This window comes from Rhinolophus sinicus, chromosome 16 (assembly GCF_057876585.1).
Source record: "Rhinolophus sinicus isolate RSI-liver-muscle chromosome 16, RSI-T2T, whole genome shotgun sequence".
In the NCBI taxonomy this organism is placed as follows: domain Eukaryota; kingdom Metazoa; phylum Chordata; class Mammalia; order Chiroptera; family Rhinolophidae; genus Rhinolophus; species Rhinolophus sinicus.
In genome coordinates, this window is record NC_142516.1 from 191,409,373 (window position 1) to 191,433,480 (window position 24,108).

General features: G+C 45.4%; 1 protein-coding gene across 2 annotated transcripts in view; it reads left to right on the forward strand.

Annotated features, from left to right (window-relative positions):
• Nucleotides 1-24,108, forward strand: part of CSMD1 (CUB and Sushi multiple domains 1) — a 1,607,858-nt gene that overhangs the window by 1,550,805 nt on the left and 32,945 nt on the right. For both annotated transcript variants that reach the window (XM_074329288.2, XM_074329289.2), the window contains exons 53-57: nt 4,552-4,725; nt 6,144-6,317; nt 15,115-15,303; nt 17,964-18,137; nt 18,660-18,842. In XM_074329288.2, coding sequence (XP_074185389.2) covers nt 4,552-4,725; nt 6,144-6,317; nt 15,115-15,303; nt 17,964-18,137; nt 18,660-18,842 — 894 coding nt within the window. The remainder of the gene's footprint in view (nt 1-4,551; nt 4,726-6,143; nt 6,318-15,114; nt 15,304-17,963; nt 18,138-18,659; nt 18,843-24,108) is intronic.

Genomic DNA, 24,108 nt, shown 5'->3' on the forward strand with positions numbered 1-24,108 from the left:
TAACCAAAATACAGTAACAGTTTGTACATAAAAATGATAATACAGCTTCCATTACAGGTGGGACACCATCAGGTTATAAGCCAGTGGTTTTCAAAGCTCCTGATGCAAAGCACGCATTTTGCAAACGAGGTGTGATCTCCAGACCCTGCGTCCTGTGCTGCAGGAGGGTGAAAGCACCGCGGTTCTGGGAGTTTACAGGATTCCTACTCCATCGTTCAGCTCGTCTCGCAGGCCAATTTGAGTAACACTCTTTTATGGTAGAATGTGTGACATAGAGAGCAGAGCTGGGGAACACTCAGCCTGCACTGGTTTTTTGATTCTGCTACTGAGTCTCTCAGAAACAACTTGAAGCAGTTGGTGAATTACCTATTCCGCAGTAGTACCTGTCCTCACCGTGGGAAAACGGGGGTGAAAATGTCAAGTTCTGCAAATGTGAGAGTGACAGTATTGGCAGCTCATACTCGAACTAAAAGACAATGGAGCGATGGCTTCAGGATCTCTCTCTCTTTCTCTCTCTCTCTCTCTCCCTCTCCCTCTGCCCACCTGATTAAAATTATATGATTTACAATTTATAGCTTTCTCCCTAATTCTTTCACTCTTTGCTAATTGGCACTCTTGGGTCCAGCTTAATGGCAGATTATGAAGTGCACAAGTAGGACTGATTGGTAGAAACTAAACCAGGCCGCATGTGTACCCTCCGCGGTTTTCTCTCCAGACTTGAACAGAACGAGCTCTGACTGGCACTTCCTTCATTTCCTAGGTGAGATCACGGGCTACAGAATTGCCCCTGAAAACCATGTAGGGATATTGGTTTCAGCTGAAGCCAAACATTAGCAACCAAGCAAACCAGCACAAAGAAAACCACAGAGCCTTTGGGCCTGGCATCCTGGTGTAGGGTCCGCTGGATAATAATGTTATTTTAATCAGTCTCTATTTTGTTTTGAAGTGTGCGGGGCTGCCCTCCTCCCAATGTCTTTGTTCATTTTGCAGTCGGCAGATTTTCTTATCCTCCCTTGCCACTGCTTATACTCAGCGGAATAATAATAACTCCCCGCTCCTCATCTCCCTGAGTGCATAGACCTTCAGGGTTTTTCCTGTAGGAGACCCTGCCTCTCTTCTACTCTTTATTCTCCATTTAATCTCAGCCCCAAGATCATTGCTGGCCTGGAGCCAATCATCATTAAATTATAGTCAAAGAAATAAAACCATCTCAGAGATAACGGATTTGGAAATACTTTGAAAATACAGCGGGAAATACTGCTATGTGAGATTGCTTTAGTTCTACTCATGTGCATAGTGTTCGGTGAGTGATGGATACGTCTGAGATGAGACACTACAGAAGCATGGAGGTGGTTACCTAGCATTCTGTGGTCACGTACAGGACAGCTTTCTACACGGTGTGTATGTAACAAAACCCAGGCTTGAGTAACCGTGTAAATACCTCCATGCAGAGGATATAGCGCAATAGGGTCACAGGGAAAACAGAACCTGAAACTTGAAATCGGACGTGGAGTTCAAATTGTACTTAACGCTCTTTTTCCTTCCACGTTCTGACATATTACTCTTGAGATTTGGGTTAAAGGCTCTAAGTGAAATTGAGTGAATATTCTACTCATATATGGTGAACAGCCTATAATTAGTCTAAGACTTTGAATGTTTTGAAAATAATTTGTTACATGAGTATGCATTTGCTGAAAAGTTATACAAGTGAGAAATGGATTGCTCTCCATGAGCTTCAAATTCGGAAATCATCATGTCTATACGTATTCGAATTAGGACAGGAAAGTACCACAGGCTGCTGCTGATGCTTCCTTCTGTTGGGCCTGGGCTGAGGTGACGCCCTCTGGAAAGTCATCCTCTGCTTTCTTTAGGAATTTAGGGCCAGTTCCTCAGAGAACTGGAACGACCAGGTGTCAGGGAAGATTCGCTGTTAGAAATCTTTATTCCCACACATGCCTGCCAGTCTTTGCATCTGGTTTCTGATGTGTACAGTTATCTCCTCAACCAGTAAGAGCACTTCTTTGCCAGGCTTTCAGCAGAGGGTGCAACCTCAAATGAGATGTCTCACTGAAAACTCAAATGAAAAAAGATGTATTAAGGCTCAAAAGTGAGTCTCACCAGTGGTGTTTGTCCAAATCCACAGTGAGACAGAACGGATCCCATACAGTGACGTCGCAGGGCAGCCGTGGCAGCATCTCTTGTCCTGGGCGCAAAGCCCCTTCTTTCAGAGCGGTGACAGGCTGCAGAACAACCTCAGAAGGGCCTGATGGCGTCTAGAGCCAGGTGGCCCCCTCTTCTTGAAGATGGGGTTTTGTTATTGTGTGCACGTTTCTGGAACGTACATCTTCTCCCGCTCACCTCAGAAGGGGCGGGCTCTCTGTGGCAAGCTTGTGTGTGGCCCCTCAGGCTCCCTACTGGTCGCTGGCACTGAGATTGGAGCCGGGCCGTCTCCTGTGGCTGCGCAGTGCACAAAGCACAGGGGTCGGGAGCAGCAGAGCTCTAGCTGCGTGTGTGCTATGTTCTCTGATGACACTCACGGGTCTGAGGCGCCCTCCACAGCCCTGAGGACAGCCAGCCCCTGCGTCTGTGCCTGTGCCGGGTCAGGAGTGGGGAGGCAAGCTGACCTTCGGTCACAATCAGCTTAACTGATGTAGCTGTCTGGAAAAACTGCCAAGGCAACAAAAACCATCCAAGTCTGGCATGACTTTCCTGCCCTGCCCTCTTAGGAACCTTGAGGCAGGGATATTGGTCAAACAGGATACCTGGCCGCAGAGCTCAGGTTCTCCCTCCCTGCTCTGCAAAGTCAGCTTGCTGACAATAGATTCAGTGCACAGCCAGGGGAACACAGCGCTGCTGAATGCCGTCGTACGCAGAAATAGAGAGGCTCCTTCTAAAGTCTTCCAGAACGGTGACGTTAAGCCCTAGTGTTGTGGGCAGTGAGTGCATAGTTTCTCTACTTTGTGCGAAGCACTGGCAGCCACGTGCTGTCTTCCGGAAGTGATGGCCAGAGCCTCTGCATCCACTGCAGCCGGAGTCCAGACTCCGGGGAAGCTTCCGGTTCTGGTGGAGATTGTCGGAACCCACAGTGGTGCCTTGTCTTTCCAAACCCAACACAGACGCTCCCGTGTGGGTCCCTCCTAGGACTTTCTATTCTGTTGATTTTATAAGATGTGCTCCCGTCACCATGAGGAAGAGAAAAAGAGGCAGGAGAGGTGAGGGGGGAGGGAGAGAGGGAGGTGACAGAACGGAGGGAAGGGGAGGAGATGGAGAGTGAAGGGAGGCTCGGAGACAAACAGAGCAGGACTGAGGCCTGCCTGGCAGGTCTCCTCCGTACCACACAGCACCTGGCTGCTGTGAAGGAGAACGTCAGGTGTGCCTGACACGTGTCAACGTGAGTGGGGCAGACTATTGAGGACTGTCACATGGGTCTAAGGACCACCACAGTGGGAAAGCAGCCTGGGCCGGTGGGGTCACACCAAGGAGAAGGTGGGGTCGGTGGGTGAAGTTACTAACAGGAAATATGGGTTCTCGCTGGAGGCAGGCCAGGTGGTCAGACCTCACCTGGGGGCGCTGGGGGAGGAGAAACATCGTCAGATGTTGAGGGTGGGGGTTCCTGCCAAACAGACTGGGCGGGCTTCTTGCTAAAACTGAATTTTACAAGGAAGTGCACAGATGGCTTAGGAGAAGTTTCCTGAGCCTAATAACGGTTGTCAAGCAAAGAACCTCTGTCACTACGTACTCCATCCCGCAACTCATGAAAGGTCCTCCTCACTGGTCAGCTGCTGCCCTTGGAGCTTATTGGACACCGCGTCTACCAATCACCTCACATTGCAGATCCTCGCTCGGTACTTTTTACCGCCCCGTGACTAGCGGTCTTCACCCCAACTTCATCCTTTGGCGTCTTCTATCCCCGCCGAGCATCCTTTTCAGCAGATGCTCAGCCACCCTGAGGGGGACACCTGCAGTCTCGTGTCTCCTAAGTCTGTCCTGTCTTCAGGGCGCCCTCCTCTGAGCGCGTCTTCGGCCGACAGCAGGCCGGCGGTACCTGCACTGGTCCAAACACAAGTCCAGTGTACATGCTTGAAATGGAACTGATTCCTGACAATGGCCCTTCCGTTGGAATTTTGCAAATAGTTTAATCCACAGGAATCCCTCACACCAGAAATTCTTGTCAGCCTTCTGTTTACTACCCATATTCAGTAGGTTACAAAACCCTATTCATCTCCATCCCAAAATTTTCTTCCTTTCTTTTGGCTTTTATTTGGATATAGAATAACAAGGTAAGTAACACAGTTCCAAGAAGAATAATAAAAGGAGTAAATGGGGAACCACAGTTCATATTTGAAGGATAACTTACGTTCTTGAGAAAAATGAACAAGTTAAAAAGAAAAACGATACCAAATAAATAATATAAGTAGGAAAAATTCTAATAAATTATGCATCCAATGCTGTTATTCACTTGACGATAAAGGTCAACAAATTTTGACTCTAGTACGTTTATAAAAGACAGATTCTCCGAAATGTTCTTGTTGGGTTTATTTATGTGTTTAGCTGGCCACTGCGGCTCCCCAGACCCAATCGTGAACGGTCACATCAGTGGAGACGGCTTCAGCTACCGGGACACGGTGGTGTATCAGTGCAGTCCTGGCTTCCGGCTCGTGGGAACCTCTGTTCGGATTTGTTTGCAAGACCACAAGTGGTCTGGACAAACTCCAGTGTGTGTTGGTGAGTACACTTGGCTAGGTCACATGTTCTCTATTTCTAAGCCAGAACACAGGCATGTTTCATCTTCACAGTAAAACAGAACAGAGAGCTCTCCTGCAAAAGACAGTGTGGGCACGCTTCCACATGTCTTGGGGTCCCCCCTGTGTCTTGGGGACACCCCCCTCCCATTCTGCTTCCTCCACTGCCTCCTCTGGTCTCCTGCCCACACTTCATTTGCTCATTAACTCATCTCCAGTGGGTCCCAGGAGGATGATGGCTGCATTCATTTCCCTGACTCATCACAGGGAAACAGGAGCTAATTATGGGCTGGTGAAGATGCCATCTGACTCTGCAGACTGCCTTTGCAGAGTCCCCCAAATAGCCACACCCCTCTCTTCTGTGTGGCTGGTATTTCTCTAGCTGATGCATCAAGCACCCTGTTTTATGAGCAGCCCTTCCTTCAGTAGAAAGAGGTGAGACTGTGTGTAATGATCACCCTCGAACTTTATAACTTCAAAAATAAGTACTGACTAGTATTCTTAGAGGATGCCGCACCCTCTAGTACAAAATTTGTTTTAAACAAATTGTTTTCTTCCTAACGTGCTCTTTATTTCCCTGTGAATTAAACAAAGGGAATGTTGATGTAACTATAGCACGGTGACAGGGATTTTCTGTGACAGTGTAGTGGCTGATGTATAAGGTTCAGGGGTGAAAACTTCACTTAGAAGAAAAAATTGGTGACAAGATAAATGAGGAGAAAAACACAAGTTTTATGACTGTAAAGTATTTCTTTTGAAAGGGCCAATACGGATATGTTGGTGCTCTGTGTTGCTCTTATTTTGGGCATGACACAATGCCAGTGTGCTTCATTGCAAAAGCTCATACAATAAGGATTGTTAGGGAAAACACTACTGAGCTTGCACACTTTTTTTTTTTTTTTTTTTTTTTTGCTTATTTAATGATGCTTGAATTGATTTGGGGATAATTCATACATGCACAATTTAAATTATCAGCCAACTCCCTATAACATTTTCAAATGAGAGTGCCACCAAATTAGCTGTTGTTGTACGAAGGGGAAAATATACAAAACTCATAATTAATACAAGAATTTTAGCATCTCTTGTTTTTCACTGCTTTGTTTGAGACTTACTTGACATTCTGTCATAACGTGAGTAACAAACAATAATTATTATGACGCAGTAAGCACACTTCCCAGGTGTAGATTATTTTCCACAATTATAACAAAAACCTGTGGGCTCAGTGCATGGTTCTTTTTCCCAACATCCACTTCTAAATCTGATCTGTACCATGTCTGCTTAGTTGTAAACCCCTTGGTCCATGCATTCGACTTACCTGCATATTTATTACTAAGGAACTCCCAGTGGGAGCGATGACTTGCCTGTTTCCTGACCATGACACCAACCTGTCTTCCTCCACAGCCATCACATGTGGTCACCCTGGGAACCCGGCCCACGGGCTCACCAATGGCAGTGAGTTCAACCTGAACGACGTGGTGAACTTCACCTGCAACACCGGCTACGTGCTGCAGGGGGCGCCCCGAGCCCAGTGCAGGAGCAGCAGCCAGTGGAGCAGCCCTCTGCCCACCTGTCGAGGTATGAGAAGCGCCCGGGTGCGCCCTTGGCTGAGCGGGGAGCGGGCTGATAAAGTCAGACCCGTCTGCTGAGTACAGGGCGACACTACCACGGGGTACAGGACTCCTAACGCTTCCCAGTGCGCTGTGAACGCGTTTCTGAGAGCAATGCACAGGTCTCTCCATGCCCTTTGTCCTGTTATTGGACAGTCAAGCAAAAACAAAAAAAAACAACAAAAAAAACTCTAGGATTCTCTGCGTTCAAGGCAGCGCACCTTCCGTTTCTCTTTTCACTCCTCCATTCACTCGTTCACTCCTATGTATCAATTCAGCATCTTTGGCCCTTCCGCTTTTAGACTTAGGAGGCTTTGAAGAAGTTCTAATTGCTTTTAAATCTCCAGTTTTTCACTCATTTCTTTAAAAATTGTCACATGGGCTAAATTCTGGATTTCCAAGAAGGTGCTGTTTTGTAGTTTCTGTATTTCCAGACGTTCGCGCTCATAATATTAAAGGTTTCACTTCAATTACTTTCCATTAAAACACCCTGACGGAAGGTGAGTCAGACGTTGGTGTGAAGGTGAAGTGACACTTGTGGTGGAGGTGCGGCGGTGAAGCCAGACAGGTGACTGCCTGGCTCTGACAGCCACCCACTCCCCACTGTGCCCCCAAGGGGGCTGTTTCCACATGACAACAGCAGAATGGGAACTGAGCGGTTTTATTTTAACAGGATTTGTGTGCAACTTGGCTGCCAAACCATAGGGTGACGGCTCAGCTGTGCACTGGAGGGTGTGGTTTCTGCGCAAAGACGAGGTCAAACCCTACCCCACTTCCTGTGAAGCACTACTGTCAGGGTCTGACGTTCGGGGCTGCACGAAGGCCCCACTCAAACCCGCCTCATGCACCCAAAGGTAGCACAGGGCAGAAGGGACAGTCTGGGGGTGACCGGGCAGAGTCGGGGCCACAGCCAGGCTTACAGCTGCACAGGGACACGTGTCCCCTGGCTGCCTCAGTGCCAGAAGCCGAGGGGGAGCAGCTTCCTTTTTAGCTAAACGTGGCTTTAAAAAGGGGGGAGGACAGTTACGTTCTCCACTTAAACTTTCTTCTTCCTCCGTTACTTCCTCCCCGCCCCCACTTATGCTCAGAATTAAGGGGAAAGTGTCTGACGGGCTGACACTGCTTCCACGTAGGCGTTGCCATCACAGCGAGAATTAGAGGAAATATATTATGAAACACTCCGCTAGAGCACAATTCAGCAGATTTCCCAGGTGAACGTTTACCAGTGACAACATCCAGGTCCGTTTTGATGAGCAGAAGGTCAGTGACTGGACACAGGGGCTTTGGAAGTCGGCCGACCTGGCTTGGGCTCTGCGCTCTGAGCTCGGCGAGCAGAGTGGATCGGCCCAGCTGTGGCCTGAGGGGACACCAGGACGGGCTGGGCGCCTGCCGGTCCTCAGGAGTCGGAGTCTGAGAGGCCTGGGGGTCACGCATACCGTTCCCTCAACTCCTTCCTTTAACAACAGCGTTTTCCCAGCATAAGCCGGCTGTGGAGTTCATTTAACTCATAACCTCGCATTCTTTACGTCTGAGTTCAGACATTCTAAGATTACACTTAAATTTAGTCAATAGACCAGATGTTCATACGGAACGTAGAAAATGAGCGATACGTTTTGTGTAGTATTTTCCTCAGGATAAAATGCCATCAAGTCTGGTTTTTCCCCTCACTTCCTGTTCAGTGGGTAAATAATTTTGTAATTAAACAAAATTATAGATTGACGTGCAGTAGAAATAACACAGAGGCCCCGTGTACCCTTCACACACGTCCCCCGATGGTGACGTCTTAGGAAACTGGAGCACATGTCACAGCCGGGGTGGTGACATGGGTGTGGGCAGAGGACGCCAGCACCTCGGACCCCTTCCCGCCCATGACCACACCCACCTCCCTTCCCTGCTGTTCACCCCTGGAAGCCCCATCTGGGGACCGTCTCTACCCTCGTCTCACTTGAAGGATGTTATGTAAGTAAATAGGGTCACGCGCTTTGTAACCTTGGGGTCCAGGCTTTTCCACCCAGTGCGAGTCTCTGTGGAGTCACCTAAGTTGTTGTGCAGCAGTACTCGGGTTTGGCGATGTTTTGGTTGCGTTTTCCTGCTGACGGGTGTCCCCTGGCCTGGCTGTACCACAGTGCGCTATAGCCCCTCTCCCGGGAAGGGCCTCTGGCTGCTTCTACTTTTTGCTGTTCAGACAATGCTGCTATGAACATCCATGTGCGTGTTCGTGCAATCATAAGTATTCATTTATCTGGGAAGACGTGCCCCAGAGTGTACCTGCTGGTTCATGTGGTATTTGCATGTTTAGTTGTGTGAGAAGCGGACAGAATGTTTCCCATTCCCAGTTGTTCCCTGACTCCCACCCCAGCCCCCCTGTGGCGTTGCCGCTGTGTGTTGATTTCAGCCATTCCGATAGGTGTGCAGGGACGCCTCCTCGTGCGTGACGGTCACTCTCCTGATGCCTAAGGTGCTGGACGTCTTTCCACGAGCTTCCGTGCCACCTGCACCTCCTCTCGGTGACATGTCCGTTCATGTCCTTTGCCTATGTTCTAATGAGATGGCTTGGGTTTTGTTTGTTCGGTTTTTAGTGTTGAATTTAAGAATTCTTTGAGTATTCTTTTTGCTAGTCATTGGTCAGACTTGTGATTGACAGATACGTGCCACCAGTCTGTAGCTTGTCTTTGCATCCTCTTCATGAGGTCCTTCGAGCTGCAAAAGCTGTGCATTTGTCATCTTTTCCTCGTGGTTTCGATGTCAAGTCCAAGAACTCTTGGCCTAAACCCAGGTCTTCAAGATATGTTCCTACATCTTTTTAAAGTGTTAGACTTCTCCTTTTTATATGTTTTAAGTTGGTACTCCATTTAATGTCAGTTTTTGTATAAAGTATGAGATTTAGATCAAGCTTTTCTTTTCTTTCTTTTTTTTTAATTGATCTATGGCTGTTCAGTTGCTCAGGCACCATTAGTTGAAAAGGCTCTTCTTTTGCTCTTGTTGCAGAATATCAGTGTGGACCGAGAGACACAAACGGCACCCAGAGGGCAAGGAGAACTCAGCTTTATTACACTAGTGGGCCGGGGGGTATTTCCCAAAGGACTGAGCACTGACTGGGGTCAGGGGCTTTACTTTATGGGGTCAGGCCTCTGGGTTGGGGGGAAATCTGGCCGGGGTGCCAGGGAGATCCGTCCCTAGCAGCTGTGATCCCTCAACTTTGTTTTGACAGGGAGGCCTCTAACTATGGCGCCTGCAGGAGTCATCTCTGATAAGGTGTGGGAGGAGGGGGCAGAGCTCTCAGGGGGAGCTTGCCGGGGACAGCTCCAATAAGGGGGAGATTAAGCTCTTAGGGGGGCCTGCAGGAAAAACCTCAACACTCTGAAATAAAATAAAGTGTGTACCTTGAATATCTTTCAAGATGCTTAAAATTGTCCTAAAATTTTTCAAAAAATTAAAGAGAAATATTGTCCAGAATTGCTCCTATATTTCTAACCTGATATGAGAAAGTAAAATATTAGAATGAAACTTAGTCTGTAACTAGTATTCTAAATTTGACACTTTTAATCATTTGACCCTATAAAAATCTTGCTGTGTTTACATGTGACTGACCCACTTTTCACGTAAAGATAGACTGTGATGAGAAAAATTTCTGTATTTCCCACATGTAAGTTATTTTTCACAAACACATTTTGTCACAGAGCATTTGTGTTCACTATAAAATGTCCGCAGTATAGCGTGAAGGGTCCACCGGGGACTGTGGGGGCCTCAGCACTGAAGCCACAGCTGCAGCAGTAAAGCTCTGTGGGGGGAGGAACTTAACCCCTGCTCTGAAAACAGTGCTTCTCAGTCCTCGCTTCCCTTCAGCACATCTCAGTGTCGGTCAGAAAAACTGTGAGGTGCTACGTTACACTTGGTATTGGTTTTCGATGTAGCAGAATGATGCAAAATTATGATTTATGGATGTTAATTATAAACGTCAGATCAATGGTTTATGCCATTTTTTAGGCTGTTCTGCAGATATTGTTTTCTTGCTTTCCCAGCACAGCTGACAGTATCTTAGTTTGTCTGCCTTCCTCAATGAGATGCAGTGGCTCAGGCCAGCATTGGGGTTGGACGACCGTGGCTGGGGCGGGGTCCTTCCCAGCTACATACATTCACTCGGTCCACACAAGAAAACTCCAGGGGTGCTTGTCGTCACAGCACTAAAAACAAAACCAACATTTCCTCTTTGTATTTAAAACACAGGATATGATCTGTGTAGTCCAAAGACACTTGTAAATGCTCCATTCAGTTTAATGAGAATTCAGTTTCACATGTGCTTTTAATGTTAAAAGATATGTCCTTCTTGTAAAAAAAAAAAAAGAAAGAAAGAAATAGAAGCAGACCCCCTAAAAATGCATGTGTCATAGGCGTTCGGGAGACCCTGAGACCTGGGCCCGTCACTTCATCTGCCTCAGTTCCCTTTCCGTAGTGGGTCCCTCTGGAAGGGAAACTCCCACTTTTTAAGCAGAAATCTAAAAGTGACGTGTGCTGAGTGTCAGCAAGTGCCTTGCTGCTGAGGTTGACATTTGGTCATTAATGCGTGAAAGGAGGTACATCTAATCCTAGTCTGCCCTGGAGGGAGGACGTGGTCCACCTGCCCTTTGGTTACTCCAGGCTTTGGAGAGCTGTGCCCTGACTGCAGGCGGCCTGGCTTGTTCCCACATGAAGTTCACAGAAGTACGTGAACTTGTCTGTGAGCAAAGGACTCTGCTCTGGGACTCGGGACGACTAGAGTGGGGTCTTCACAGCATGATATTGGACAAGCCCGTCACCACTCACTTCCCAGGTCATCAGTTCCAGCTCATGACCCACATGCGTGGACTAAATCCCTAAGCTCCTTAGATGTGTGTGCATGCGTGTGTATGTGAAAGCCAGTCTACGTGCATGCTTGTTGTTTTTTAAAAAAGAGGTAATTTAAAATCCCATGAACATAATTAAGATAACTGTTGAAGTGATGGCTACACACGTAATACTAAAATGTGGACAAACTGGTTGTTTCTTCTGTGTAATGTCAGGATTAGTTACATTCATTGAGATGCGTGAACTGATTGGTGTTTAAGTGTAAAGTAAGCACTGTTGGTGCTTGGACACTGATGTTTCTGAAGCTCACTTACGAACGAAGTATGAAAACTCATTTTTCCAGCTTTTGCACTTGACAAGAATAGAAATCGCCTCAGGTTTTCATCTGCGTCAGTTTCTGCTAAAATGGCATGTCCTGTGGCATGTGTACCTACTGCCTCTTTGTAGTAGGCAGGACTCAATCAGAAGACCAGTGCCCTTCTCTCTCTGTGACTTTTTGTTACTACTGAAACCTCAGATGGGAAATATAGCACAGGGGAGAACACGGCTTATCTGGATAAACACACACTCTTTTCCTGAACACCCTCCATTTTCCAAGTATTCTCGTATTCTAATGGCTTGTACCTGTATCACATCTTTGCTTTTTTTAAAAAGGAGTATGTTTTTATTAACAATTGATTAATTATAATTTACACCTTCAAAAATTGTTATGCCAAAAGAAATGGCAATTTTGAATAATGACTTCTAAAAATATTTTGAATTCTTGGTTGTTTTTTAAAGAAATATGTTACAGTCTGTGAGACTGTACAACAGTGTAACTGGTTCTACCTTAGCCAGACTCCTCTGAATCCGTCACGGCACCTTCTGTGGGTTCAGACAAATGTAACGTGACCTGTACCCACCATCACAGTGTCACACAGAGGAGTCTCACTGCCCTGAAAATCCCCTGTGTTCTGTCTGTTCATCCCCCCGACCCAACCCCAGCAACCACTGGCCCTTTAACTGTCCCCATAGTTGTGCCTTTTCCAGAACGTCAGAGAGTTGGAATCACACTGTGTGCAGCCTGTGCAGACTGGCTTCTTTCACTTATTAATAAGCATTTCAGGTCCCTCCATGTGTCTTCATACCTTGAGTGCTCATTTTCTTCTAGCTGAACAATACTCCACTGTCTGGACGGACCACTGTTTATCCATCTCCTGCTGAAGGGCGTCTCGGTTCTTCCAAGTTCCAGCTGTTATGGCTAAAGCTGCCGTAATGTGTGAGCAGGTTTCTATGTGGACGTCATTTTCACCTCCTTTGGGTGAATGGAGGCCCCCACTACCTGAACGGAGGGTGTTCCTATGCAGAGTCGCATGAGCGGGAATGGCGGGCAGGGAAGAAGCAGTGACCTCAGGACGCGCACCTTGCTAAGGGACGCATTGAGTAAGTCGAGACGAAGCGCAGGTGCCCAACGCCGCTCAGAGCTCTGGGGGCTGGATGCCCGAAGCTGAGTGGGGTTCCAGGAAGGAGCCTGTGGGGCGCCTCTTACTGCTGGGGCACCACTGCCTTTGTAACGGCTGAACCCTGTTTTAGCTTTTCACCTTTATTTCATAAAAGTGAAAAATCCTCTTGCTTCCTCTTGGTTAGCTGGAACAGGCACTAAGGTAGGTCCTTTGTAAAAGCCAAGTGCTGGATCGCGGACTTTCAAAAGCGGGGGTTCCCTATGTCAGGGAGCGTGATGGGTACTGTGGTGGAGCAGGACCCCCGCCACCCGCCCTCCACAGCGGCTGCGCCCTGTATGTCCCCGCACCATGGGTGAGGTCCTGTGGCTCCGCGTCCTCGCAGCTGTCAGTGCTCGGGGCCGAGGCCTCTCCCATCACAGGACTGCGGTACCTCCTGGTCATTTTAATTGGCATTTCCCTGATGACGGGTGATGGGAACCATCTTCTCATGTGCTTATCTGTATCTTCTTTGCTGAGATGTCTCTTAAGGTCTTTGGCTCATTTTTAGATGGGTTGCTTGTTTCCTTGTTGTTGAGTATTGAGAGCTCTGTGTAGACTTGGGGTACAAGCCCTTATCAGATGTGTCCTTCATTTTCTCCCTGTCTGTGGCTTGTGTTTTCATTGTCTCGACGATGCTCTTACAGAGCAGAACTTTTAATTCTGCACGTCATTTTAAAAGATGCTCTTTCAACCACATGTGGTGAACGGGAGGGGATGGCTGACAAGTGCTGTCCTAAGGGTGCGAGTGGATTTGAATCTCCAGATCGTCTTCTACGTCCTTCTGCTGATGTTTTCAATTCCTCTTTATGGCTCTGTTTCCTTTTATTTCCAAACTGACAGCTACATCTGTGTCTCTATATCCTGTCCTCACCCGGGGATGAGAGGGGCCATCAAGGGAAGCGGTGGTCCCCCGTTTCAGAGCATTTGGGTACGACACTCCTGGATTTTAGCTCCTCCCCCTCCGGCTGTGGAAGCTCAGAGATCATTCCATTTCTGGGCCTGTGAAGGGAAGGGTGTCATTACACCAACAGTAAGGGCTTCTCTGCCAACGACGCCTTTCTCTTTTACTTCCGATCTTCTGGGCTTCCAGCCCTGTGCTCAATAACGGCCCCAGGCCTGCCTCTCACATCCCTAGTGGGCGCTTCTGCTCTCACGACCAGGAGAGGCCTTTGTCCCGGCAGGAGCATAAGCCCCACGTGAACACAACAGTCTCTGGCATTGCTGCTCATACAGGTAACACACCAGGAACCTACTGCTGCGTCCTGGTCTGACCTGCAGCTCCCAGGGCTGGAGGGACCCATGCATGTTCTCCAGGTCATATGAATAATTAATCCTTCAAGTTTATTAGACTTTCTCTGTGCAGTATTTCCTGTCATTTCAGTGGGTTTGGCTGCAGTCTTACTGTGGATGCAAAGAGCTATGGAGCCTTAAAAATATCTGCCTGTGCTTCATAAATGTTTTTGTTGTTGTTTGTTTGTTTGTTTGTTTTTACCAAAATAATTTGAATCTTTCTTCTCTAAACTCGGGATTGTTTCAAAAAGCATAGAATATTGTTCCAAGGCACTCAAATGGGTCTTTAAAACCCTCTCTTCTGCCCACACCTTCCTCTGCCAGGACCCAGCCACCCAGGGACTGCCTGCCAGACACTTAGGGGCACAGCCGCTTGCTTTCTGGCCCAGAAATATCTGGAAGGTGCAGCTTGCCAGCAGCTGCCTCACTGATGGGTGGGTGGGGGAGTGAAAGCAGCAGACAATCAAGAGCTGCTTATTTTCCTTTGCACCTGCACAGCACCCAGCTGCTAATGACCCCCCCGCACCCTCCATGCCAGGAGCGCTCCGGCTCCTGAGTCTGCCCCCTCTGCCCCCTCTGCTCCCTGTACTGTGGCTCCTTCAGAAGGAGGGGAGGGGGTCCTTACATCAGAAGCGGCTCGATTTACATTTTTATGAGGTGTGGATGGAAGAATTGCTGGGTTTCATTGCACTAGATATATAGCAGACATGACAAGCACACAAGTGGAAGCATTAATGGCGGCCAGTAAGGGGCATCGATTCCTGTGTTTCAGGCTGTCCTAAAATGTCACACTTGAGTCAAAACATGTAAACAACGCTGACTTCAACAGGTTCTAGCTTTATGTTTCCGTAACAAAAACTGCACCCAGAAAACTAATTTTAGACTTTGCATCGAAGCAGCCTATTACTAGGAAATAGTTAAAGGAGATTAGCCTCACGTTGTTTAAACCTGCTACAGCGGCTGATGTATCCCTTGATATTTTTTGAAGCATCATGGCCGGAAGCAGTAAGGAGATTTCATCCGTCAAGGGAGTGGAATTTGTCAGCCTTGGCTGTGACGTTGCCGTGTTACAAACTCCCTAAGACGAGGAGGCCTCCCTTCTCTTGCCATGTGTCTTGTTCACAAGTGTGCGGCTCTGCCTAAATTCTGTGTCCTTGCTCTCGTTCCCAGTGGTCAACTGCTCGGATCCAGGCTTCGTGGACAACGCCGTGCGTCACGGGCAGCAGAGCTTCCCCGAGAGCTTTGCCTACGGGAGGAGCGTCATGTATCACTGCAAGAAGGGCTTCTACCTGCTGGGCTCCTCCGCCCTCACCTGCACGGCCAGCGGCCTGTGGGACCGCTCTTTGCCCCAGTGTCTTGGTAAGTGACGGGTACTGTGGATGCTTGGGACACGGAGCCCTGCAAGAACACCCACAGAACAGTGTGGGTTTTTCCAAGTATTGAAACAGGTCTGCCCCCAACACCCACAATCACAGAAGGCATTAGTTATCATGACATCTTTCTACATTGGCCAGAAATCACAAAGTAGAACAAACGCTTTAAGGGGGACATCGGTGGGAGCCCTGGCATGCTCACGCACCTGGCCCCAGAGACAAAGGGCCCCAGCTTATGGGACACCTGGGACGCCTTCTGTCATGGTCTCTACTGATCACTGCTTGTCTTCTGCTGCAGCCCAGAGATGGGCTCCGTCTGCCCAGGTCACACATGGAGGCTCAGCACCACGCACCTGGCAGCTTCTCTCTGCCTCGCCCCAGGGACAGGAATATTGGCCAAAGCCCTGGTGTGGGGTACCCACCTGTGCACCTCTTGTCTGTGGCCAGAAGGGTGGAATACTTTGAGGGACCTAATTTGGGTCTCATGAGCCCTGCTGGTTCGTCAATAGCGAATACAATAAAAAAGATGGGACCTTGATAGTAACTTCCTCCTGCCCCGTAAGTTCAAATCAGGAGAAGGCATATTGCCCTGAAGAGTGGAGGTGCTTTTCTAGGGGACAAAATCATGTGTCCCCACTAGGGCCCCCCTAAAACATTATCATTTTAGACCATGGAGATTAACCAGAACACTTTTATTTTCCCCAAAGAGCTCTAGTCTTATTTTCCTTCACTGGAAACATATATTGTCCTCGAGCTCAAAGACAATCATCCTGTTAAAACAGTCTGAAACTTAGCAAAAGGGGTTACTTTCCTTGACCTTTTAAAAATCAGTCAGAAACAATACAATCCTTAAAATAAAAATCCCGTCTTCTTAGTATTAGTTCTGTGTGCATGAGGAGAGTGGGAAATGACGATTGCATTGTGAATTGCATTTGCTGAAAGAAAAAAAGTGCTAGTCCTTTTCACCACTTGAAATGACAGCATTTCCCTTCATTTGCAGGATGGGTTGGTTCCAGAGACTTTTTTCCTGACTGTCAGTGTCCTTTAACCCCTTCCAGTCTGCATGGAAACTCACCTCTAATTCTAAATGTAACGACACAGTCGATTTCCATGGAGAAAAGAGCAACAGTTTTCAAAAACAAATGCACAGCCTCATATGACAAAAAAAAAAAAAAAATGCATCTGTAAATGTACTATGATCTCTCTCACATTTTATCTGCTTTCAGGTTTTCTCTGCCTTCACACATGGGATTTTTTCAAAGATAATAGTTTATTTATTTGTTTTTCTCTTTCTCCCCAGACATCTCTTTGCAGGCTTCCCTGGCCAGTGCTAGATTTGCATTAGCTTTTGTAACGATGCCAGTGTGCGCCAGACCTCCAGGAACTAGGCTTTCACTGACTCTCGTTTTCCTAGGAGGCTGGTTCCCACCACGTGTTGTCATTAGCAATTGCAGTTCTCACGGATGTGGGGATACACGTCCCCAGAGGAGCAGGCCCTGTGGCAGCTAAGCCTCATCTCTGGTTTTGCTGTTACATTGTTTCACTGATTTTTTTCTCTCCTTTGTTTTACCTGGAACCGGTCATTTACTCACCATTTCACTGAGTCGGCTCGAATTGGCTTCCTTGTAGGGCTCTATTCTGGATCAGATCGTGTTCTCCAGTGAATGGCTGTCTCGATGGCCAATGAACGAAGACAGCATCACTATAAGGGCTAACATGGTTTGGGGGACGCCTTGCAGTCTTTGCAAGCCAGGTTTCTGGTTGATACCACATTGGAGCCGCCAGAGACAAAATGCTATTACTCTAGATTGGGGAGCGAGGGAACTTTGAGTGACTGGTTGGTAACTTGAGCCCAGTTAGCTGTTTGCATGTAGCATAAACTTTGCCCTTTGTCAACCCTAATTGGGATCTTTGTAGAAAGGGAGAAGAAATCTTCCTTATCTTATATTATTCTGTATTTCAGAATATGTCTTTTGGAGGGATCGTTTATAAATGAATTATGGGCCTGATGTGGTATAATGGTAAGAAAATGAACAGGAAAACTGGGATTATTTTACAGAACAACTTGAGGAGCAAATCAGTTGGTCATTTATTATCACTTGTAGTAGCAGTTACTTAAACACTTTAGACTGCCAGCTGTTCAAAGAAAAATTGTTAGAATTGTCTTCCTGGATACAGGAACTAGAAGAGTAAGAAATAATTTTGTTTAGTTTTGTTTTCCCCCAAAATCTAGGATTGTCACATTAACTGAAGAAATAGTGCAAACAGTTTTGATGGCTCTTTGAATAATACTGCTTATTTGGGAGACAGTTAAGGGCAGACGCAAAAGCTTGACCCAGACTGACTTTCTCTTTGAAAGCCTAAATAAAAAATGTGCCCCTTACGCAAAGCTACCTTAATTTAAAATTGAAAGAGAAGTCTTCGTTGACTAGCCTCTCCTTGTCTTCATATATAAATATTCAGGTGGAGGAGGCATCAGCAGGAAACTGGTATTTCATGTGTCTAGGGAACTACAGGGATGTGCTGGGATAGGCAGGTGTTTTTTTATGAATAGGTGGCATCTGTTGGGCTTCTCTGGGGGAGACTTACACATGCAGAGCAGTTTCACAGGGATAATGTACTCATCGGTTTTACTTTTTTCTTAAGCGATATCCTGTGGGCACCCGGGGGTCCCTGCCAACGCCGTCCTCACTGGGGAGCTGTTTACCTACGGGGCCACGGCCCACTACTCCTGCAAAGGGACCCACAGGCTCGTAGGCAACAGCACCAGGGTCTGCCAAGAGGACAGCCACTGGAGCGGGGCCCTGCCCCACTGTGCAGGTGAGCTCGGCATGATGCCCTCATCATCAGAAATGCTGTGTAGTAGTACAGTTATTTTGAAATCACTGTTATTACTTCCCAGCCAAATAGGCTCTTATATGCCATCATCATCACCATTAACTGCCTGCCACTTCCCACTGCCTCCTGCAGGAGCCCAGGACTTTCTGTCACCCAGGCTTTGGCTCAGTGTGTCCCTGTTTGCTCTTTATTCCTTGTCTGTACTTCCTCTCAATTCTCCCACGTTTCTCCTGTCTCTGTCATAAGTCATTACATTGATCTCCCTTGAAAAACTTGGTCGTCGCAATTCTTCCCTGACTGTTTCTTCAATCAGCCAAGCTGAGTGAATCGGCAACTCTGGACATAATTGAGAGGAATCAAATCTCTCATTGGACTTTTTTTGTGTGTCCCCAATGCACTTGGCCCCTGTCTCCCTTTAACTATCCCCACGACGCTTCCAGTGAGCACTTCACAGCTCTGCTGCAAACAGGTATGACCACAATGCCGTGTGTTTATGTTCAATAGGAAATCATCCTGGATTTTGCGGTGACCCAGGGACCCCAGCACATGGCTCACGGCTTGGACAGGAATTCAAAGCAAAGAGCCTTCTGCGCTTCTCCTGTGAAATGGGCTACCAGCTCAGGGGCTCTCCTGAGCGGACGTGTCTGCTCAACGGGTCCTGGTCAGGTGTGCAGCCTGTGTGTGAGGGTGAGTCGGTCCCAGCCTGAAAGGCAGCCTTGAAAGTTGGAACTATGTAATTCATTCTAAAATGACCGGTAATAGCCCACAGAAATCCTAGAGATTTGGACTATTTGTACAAGGGAGCTATCCCCCACCCCTCGCCAAAAAAAAAAAAAAAAAAAAAAAAAAAAAGGAACCATCTAAGAGAATCATGAAAAGGCGTAACTGGCTACATGGAGGTGCCTGACTGTCGACCCCGTGACAGCCGTTCTGACCTCCGGAAGCTCCCAACCTCGGGGGTTTCTGCTTGTCCTGGTGACGACCGCACGTGACTTTGCACCGTTCTGTGGTTGTCTTGGTGAATCACTGAGCTAAAGAGTGTGCGAGTCACGGACAAAGTTTCTGCAGCTGAATTAGCTTTCAGCCCACCTGGCATTCCAATCCACCGGTGCCTTGTCCAGAGCAAGGCGTCACAGAAGAATCCAGGGTGATTTTGTGTGTAATATTGTGGAGTGAAAGTCCTCTGATTTAATACGGGAGAGGCATAGTAGGAAATGGTGGGATACCCCAGTGATAAGCGTGAAAGCGCCCTGGATGCCTTATAGAGGCCGGGTCACGTGCTGGCCATGCCGCCTTTGCAAAGTGAGCTGAGACGGCATGAGTTTGTTCCCAGTCCATAAAATCACTAGTTTACAATTCAGACAGATAAGACTCTAAATGATAGAAACCGTGTGCATGCAGCCTTCTCTTGCTTAATTTTTTGAGACTACGATGGTTATATACATTAATTAAATATCTATTTTTATATGCATGAAACATTTTTATATAATTTGATCAACTGGAATAAGCTCATACAAAAATCAATGCCAGAAATATAAATCAAGTTTTCTTAATCTTCACTTTTCTACTCTATTATGCCATCTCTCCTTGTACCTCTTATTTCATTATACATGTTATATGGATAAAAATAGAAAATAATGTATGTATCTAATCTAACTATATTGTATACAACCTAACTATATTATATATAATTTACATAATATAAAATTGTATATGTATAAGTAAGAAAATTCTATATATGTGTGTATATATATTCTCATTCAGAGTCAAATATAATCTTGTAGGTATCTATATATCTATTTTTATAGGTATAAATATAGATGTATATATATATACATATACATATACATATATATATATATATATATATATATATATATATATATATATATATATGATAACCCAAGAAAAGATTTTACTTCCAATTGCCTCTTGACAATCAGGTTAGTATAAACTTAACGTGAGGTCCATAGAAGTTGACTTAAATTAAATGTGACCAAATACTTGTGGGAAAATGTCACCTGCAGCTGTGAATTTCAGGATTATGATTTTTCATTGACTGAAGCAGGTGACTGTAAGTTAGTATAGTTTTCATTTTATTCAGACACAGTTTTCTCACTTCCCTCCCCTCTTGCACAGATTTAAATACTAAAATGTGCACAATACCATCTCTTTCTCCCCGAGACCAGAATGCTCTCAGTCTACAATGTCGTGACTCAAGTGTTGTATGTGGCTTTTACAATCTACCACTGCGTCCAGCCTTACTTCTTCCCTCTAGACTACACCTGCGAATTGTTAGTTCAGAATATATTTGAACATCATAAAAATTGAATAGGACTCCACTTCATGACATATTAAATGGTACTAGGTTAGCCTTCTTACTGAAAACAACTATGAAACTTTACAAAATATAGGAGGCAATTATCTTGGTTATTAAACAACGGATAGTATGTGACTTTGCTTCTTAGGAGAAGCAACTTAATGAGGTGAGCTCCATACCCGGCCCCCTCCCCCCGCCCCAGAATTGTGTATATTTTTCATACTGTGAAGCAGGGAAACAGAACCCAGGTGGCACAGTGGTTTGGTGAGGTGATGAAGTGCACCGTGCTCTGGGATACTGAAACGGAATTCGCAGCATAGAGAAAGCGAGAAGGAGGGGCTGCATATGGAAGAGCCTGGAAGTCTGGGTACCTCAGCTGAAGGCTAGGCAGAGTCTCAGTGATGTGACTCAGTGACGTAAAGATCTTCTGCTGCAGTTGGTGGTAGACTCTGATGTTAGAAATCGTACTACGCTGAGAAACACAGGAGAGCTGGCCAGTCACAGCTCCCACTGTGCACATGGGGCGTTTCATGGAGCCCCAGAAGCCCATCGTTCTGAACAAGTACCACTCCCTAAATACGGAAAACATGCGAGAACTGAGAGCAAAACTGTTAGGACTAAAACTAAATAGATCTCCTCTAACAAAGAATGAAACTGATGACGAGACCCAGAAGATCTCCAACTAATTTAAAAGCCCACCAGAACAAAACCCCGCACTTTTAAAGAAATCACATAATCCATAAAACACTTCCTCCACAATCTCCAGCATATGATAAAATATCACTAAATAGGCACAATTCAGAACAAACAAGCAAACACACAAAATACCAAATAATAAAAATTGACCTTGAGATGACCTAAATATTATAAATAACACACAAGGACTGAAAGAAGCTATTAAAATGAGTTAAAGTAAGTTAGAGTCATAAACAGGGAATCTCAACAGAGAAATGAAAATAATAAAAGAGTCAAATATATGTCAAATATAGGATAATATCAAGCAGTTTAACATGCTTGTAACTGGAGTTCTAGAGGAAAAAGGAGAGTGAGCGTGAGGCAGACGAGTATTAGAAAAATGATTAGTGAAAAGTTAACAAAATATAGTGGGGAAACACAGGTCCCAAGAGCTGCACAAGCCGCCTTAGATGCATTCAGACTCTGTTAAGGACAGCCATTCACTAGGACTACATGATCTATACTGGGCTTACGTCAAAAACTTTGGTTTTACAAATTTAAAAGGTGAAAAAATTAAAACAGTTGAGTGCGAGTGAGGTTGTTCCACAGAAATCTCATGTTGGAGCTGTGACATAACACTGAGTTCTATTTCAGCAAGGCATAAGTGAATTCATGGATTTGATTAGGAGTGCTTAATTGGATTTCACTGCATGCTGTGCCCAGCTCAGAATAAGCAAAACGTTGTTGGATAGTGTACAATAAAGCTGTATTCAGAAAGAACATCAGTGACTAAAACATTTCAAATCAGAAAATATTTTTCAAACATGCCAGGCCCCCCAAAACTGACTGTTTCCAAAAATTAATTGAACAGAAATCATGGGAAGTTGAGTAAGCCGAAAAATAGTGTGTATTACACTCTATAAAACAACAAATGATGGATGGCAATACGTGACTAAACACACACACACACACACACACACACACACACACACACACTTGAAACTTTCTGGACAATCTGTAGCTTTCTATTTCTCCCTCACTTGATATCATAGATACAAATCTTTGAGGGTACATATAATTCTCTATAGAAAAAGGGGGTTACCAGTGACTTTTGTCATTTCCACAAAAGGTTGCCATGACCATATATTCAATACCCCAACCAAGATCATCTCCCACCTGATGAAATTACCTTCTCTGAATCTATTAAAAAAACATTAGATCCTGATGGGACATTTCAGTAAATTGTAAAAAGAAGGAGTTGTTCATGAATCACAAAAGAAAAATCTTTTTAAAATTCTTAAACTTCAAAGGACATGTATTTCTATTTCCATTACTTGTAAATCTCGTTTTCTTTTGTTAGCTGCCTAGTCTTTTAATCACAGGCTCATCACCTTCACTTCTCAGATGAGTGTATCTTATGAAGTTGCTTAGGTGTAGCTACATCGTTGCTTCCAGTTCCATTAGGCAGCTCTTAACCCTCTTCCACCACGACATGACGATGACGATGACTCCCCTATCCAGGTAATGGACATGTGACGGTGAGGATGATAATGAAACTAACAGCACATCAGCCACCATGTCTGTTTGTCTTTGCTGTTGCTAAGAGGCCAGATTGCTTACTGGGCGTTTTGCACAGAGTACGTTTCATCTCTTCATTACGCCCGTCGTTCAGTAAGAGTTCCACACACGGAGGGCGCGCCCTGAGGGCTCACTTACTTAGTTGTGTGAGCAGAGTCAGACCCAAAACTACTTAACTGCATTTAACAGCAGTCTTTCCAATACAGCAAGCTGAGTGAACAGCACTGTAAACAATAAAGTGTGTTCCAAATAAGCAGAAAGCTATTTTATTATGAATCAAGTAAAACAATGATTTTTCCCCAAAAGGAGTCACATTAACCAGATGTACTTAAAAAGAAAAGATGTATTTAAAAAGAATAACTTGCAAGTTTAAAAAATGTTGATTCCCTTCTAGTGACTCTAAATGTGATGTCTGGTTTTGCTTTAGTGTCAGCCCTCTTATATCTTCTGAGGTTGTGGCATGAGTATAAAACAGATGTTGATGCTGTCTTCTAATCTTTATTTTCATAGACATAACCAACAGTGAAAGTGCTCATACCATGAATTTGACCTTACAGAACACAGCACTGAGGGGACTTTCTGATCATTAGAGTGGTGGTACCGTGATGGGTGTCCTTTCACTGATTATATGGTTGACTATAAACTTCAGTATGTTTCACCAATAACTTGTTTCATTTTAGCATTTGTGCTTCACAGGTGACTTTGGAAAATTGCTACATAGTTTCTAATAGCAGATGTGATTAGAATAAAATGTAGTAACATCGGGACCATAGGTGTCTCTGTTGGTTTGCTAAATTATAAATTGGGTCAGTATTTTTTTTTCTATTTCAGGCTTTCCATTAGTACATCTACGCAATACCTGTTATATAAATGATGAATCCGTGTTTTATTTGAATGAATGAGTAATTGTCTTGAATAGCCCAATATCTTGTTTTTCTGTGATATGAAAATTTAATATATATCTCAGCCACCGTAAAACTTTTGAGCTTTAGAGAATGTTAGATATCATCTGCTTCAGTATTAATAAACATGTCTCATCTCAAATGCCAGTGAAGAAACTGCTGAAAGTTCTATTTTAGAAAAGACTAAGTTCAAACCCAGATTCATCAGGGAAGAGGGTTATGATCGATTAGTTATGTCTGTCATGGGCATAGCTGTGGAAGCATCAGAATGTGTGCTGTTTGTCAAACGAGATCTAGTCCAACCTGGGATTAAGTATAGTTTTCAAGATAATCTCATAGGAAATTCTCTAAATTCCATTAGAGTGCCTTTTATATGCCATGTACATTTTGTGGTCTGTTTTCGTCTGTATTTTAAGAACTAAGTATCTTTGTTCTCGAGGCTAGATTTGAAAGTGGAGCAACTAAGCAGGCTAGAGTA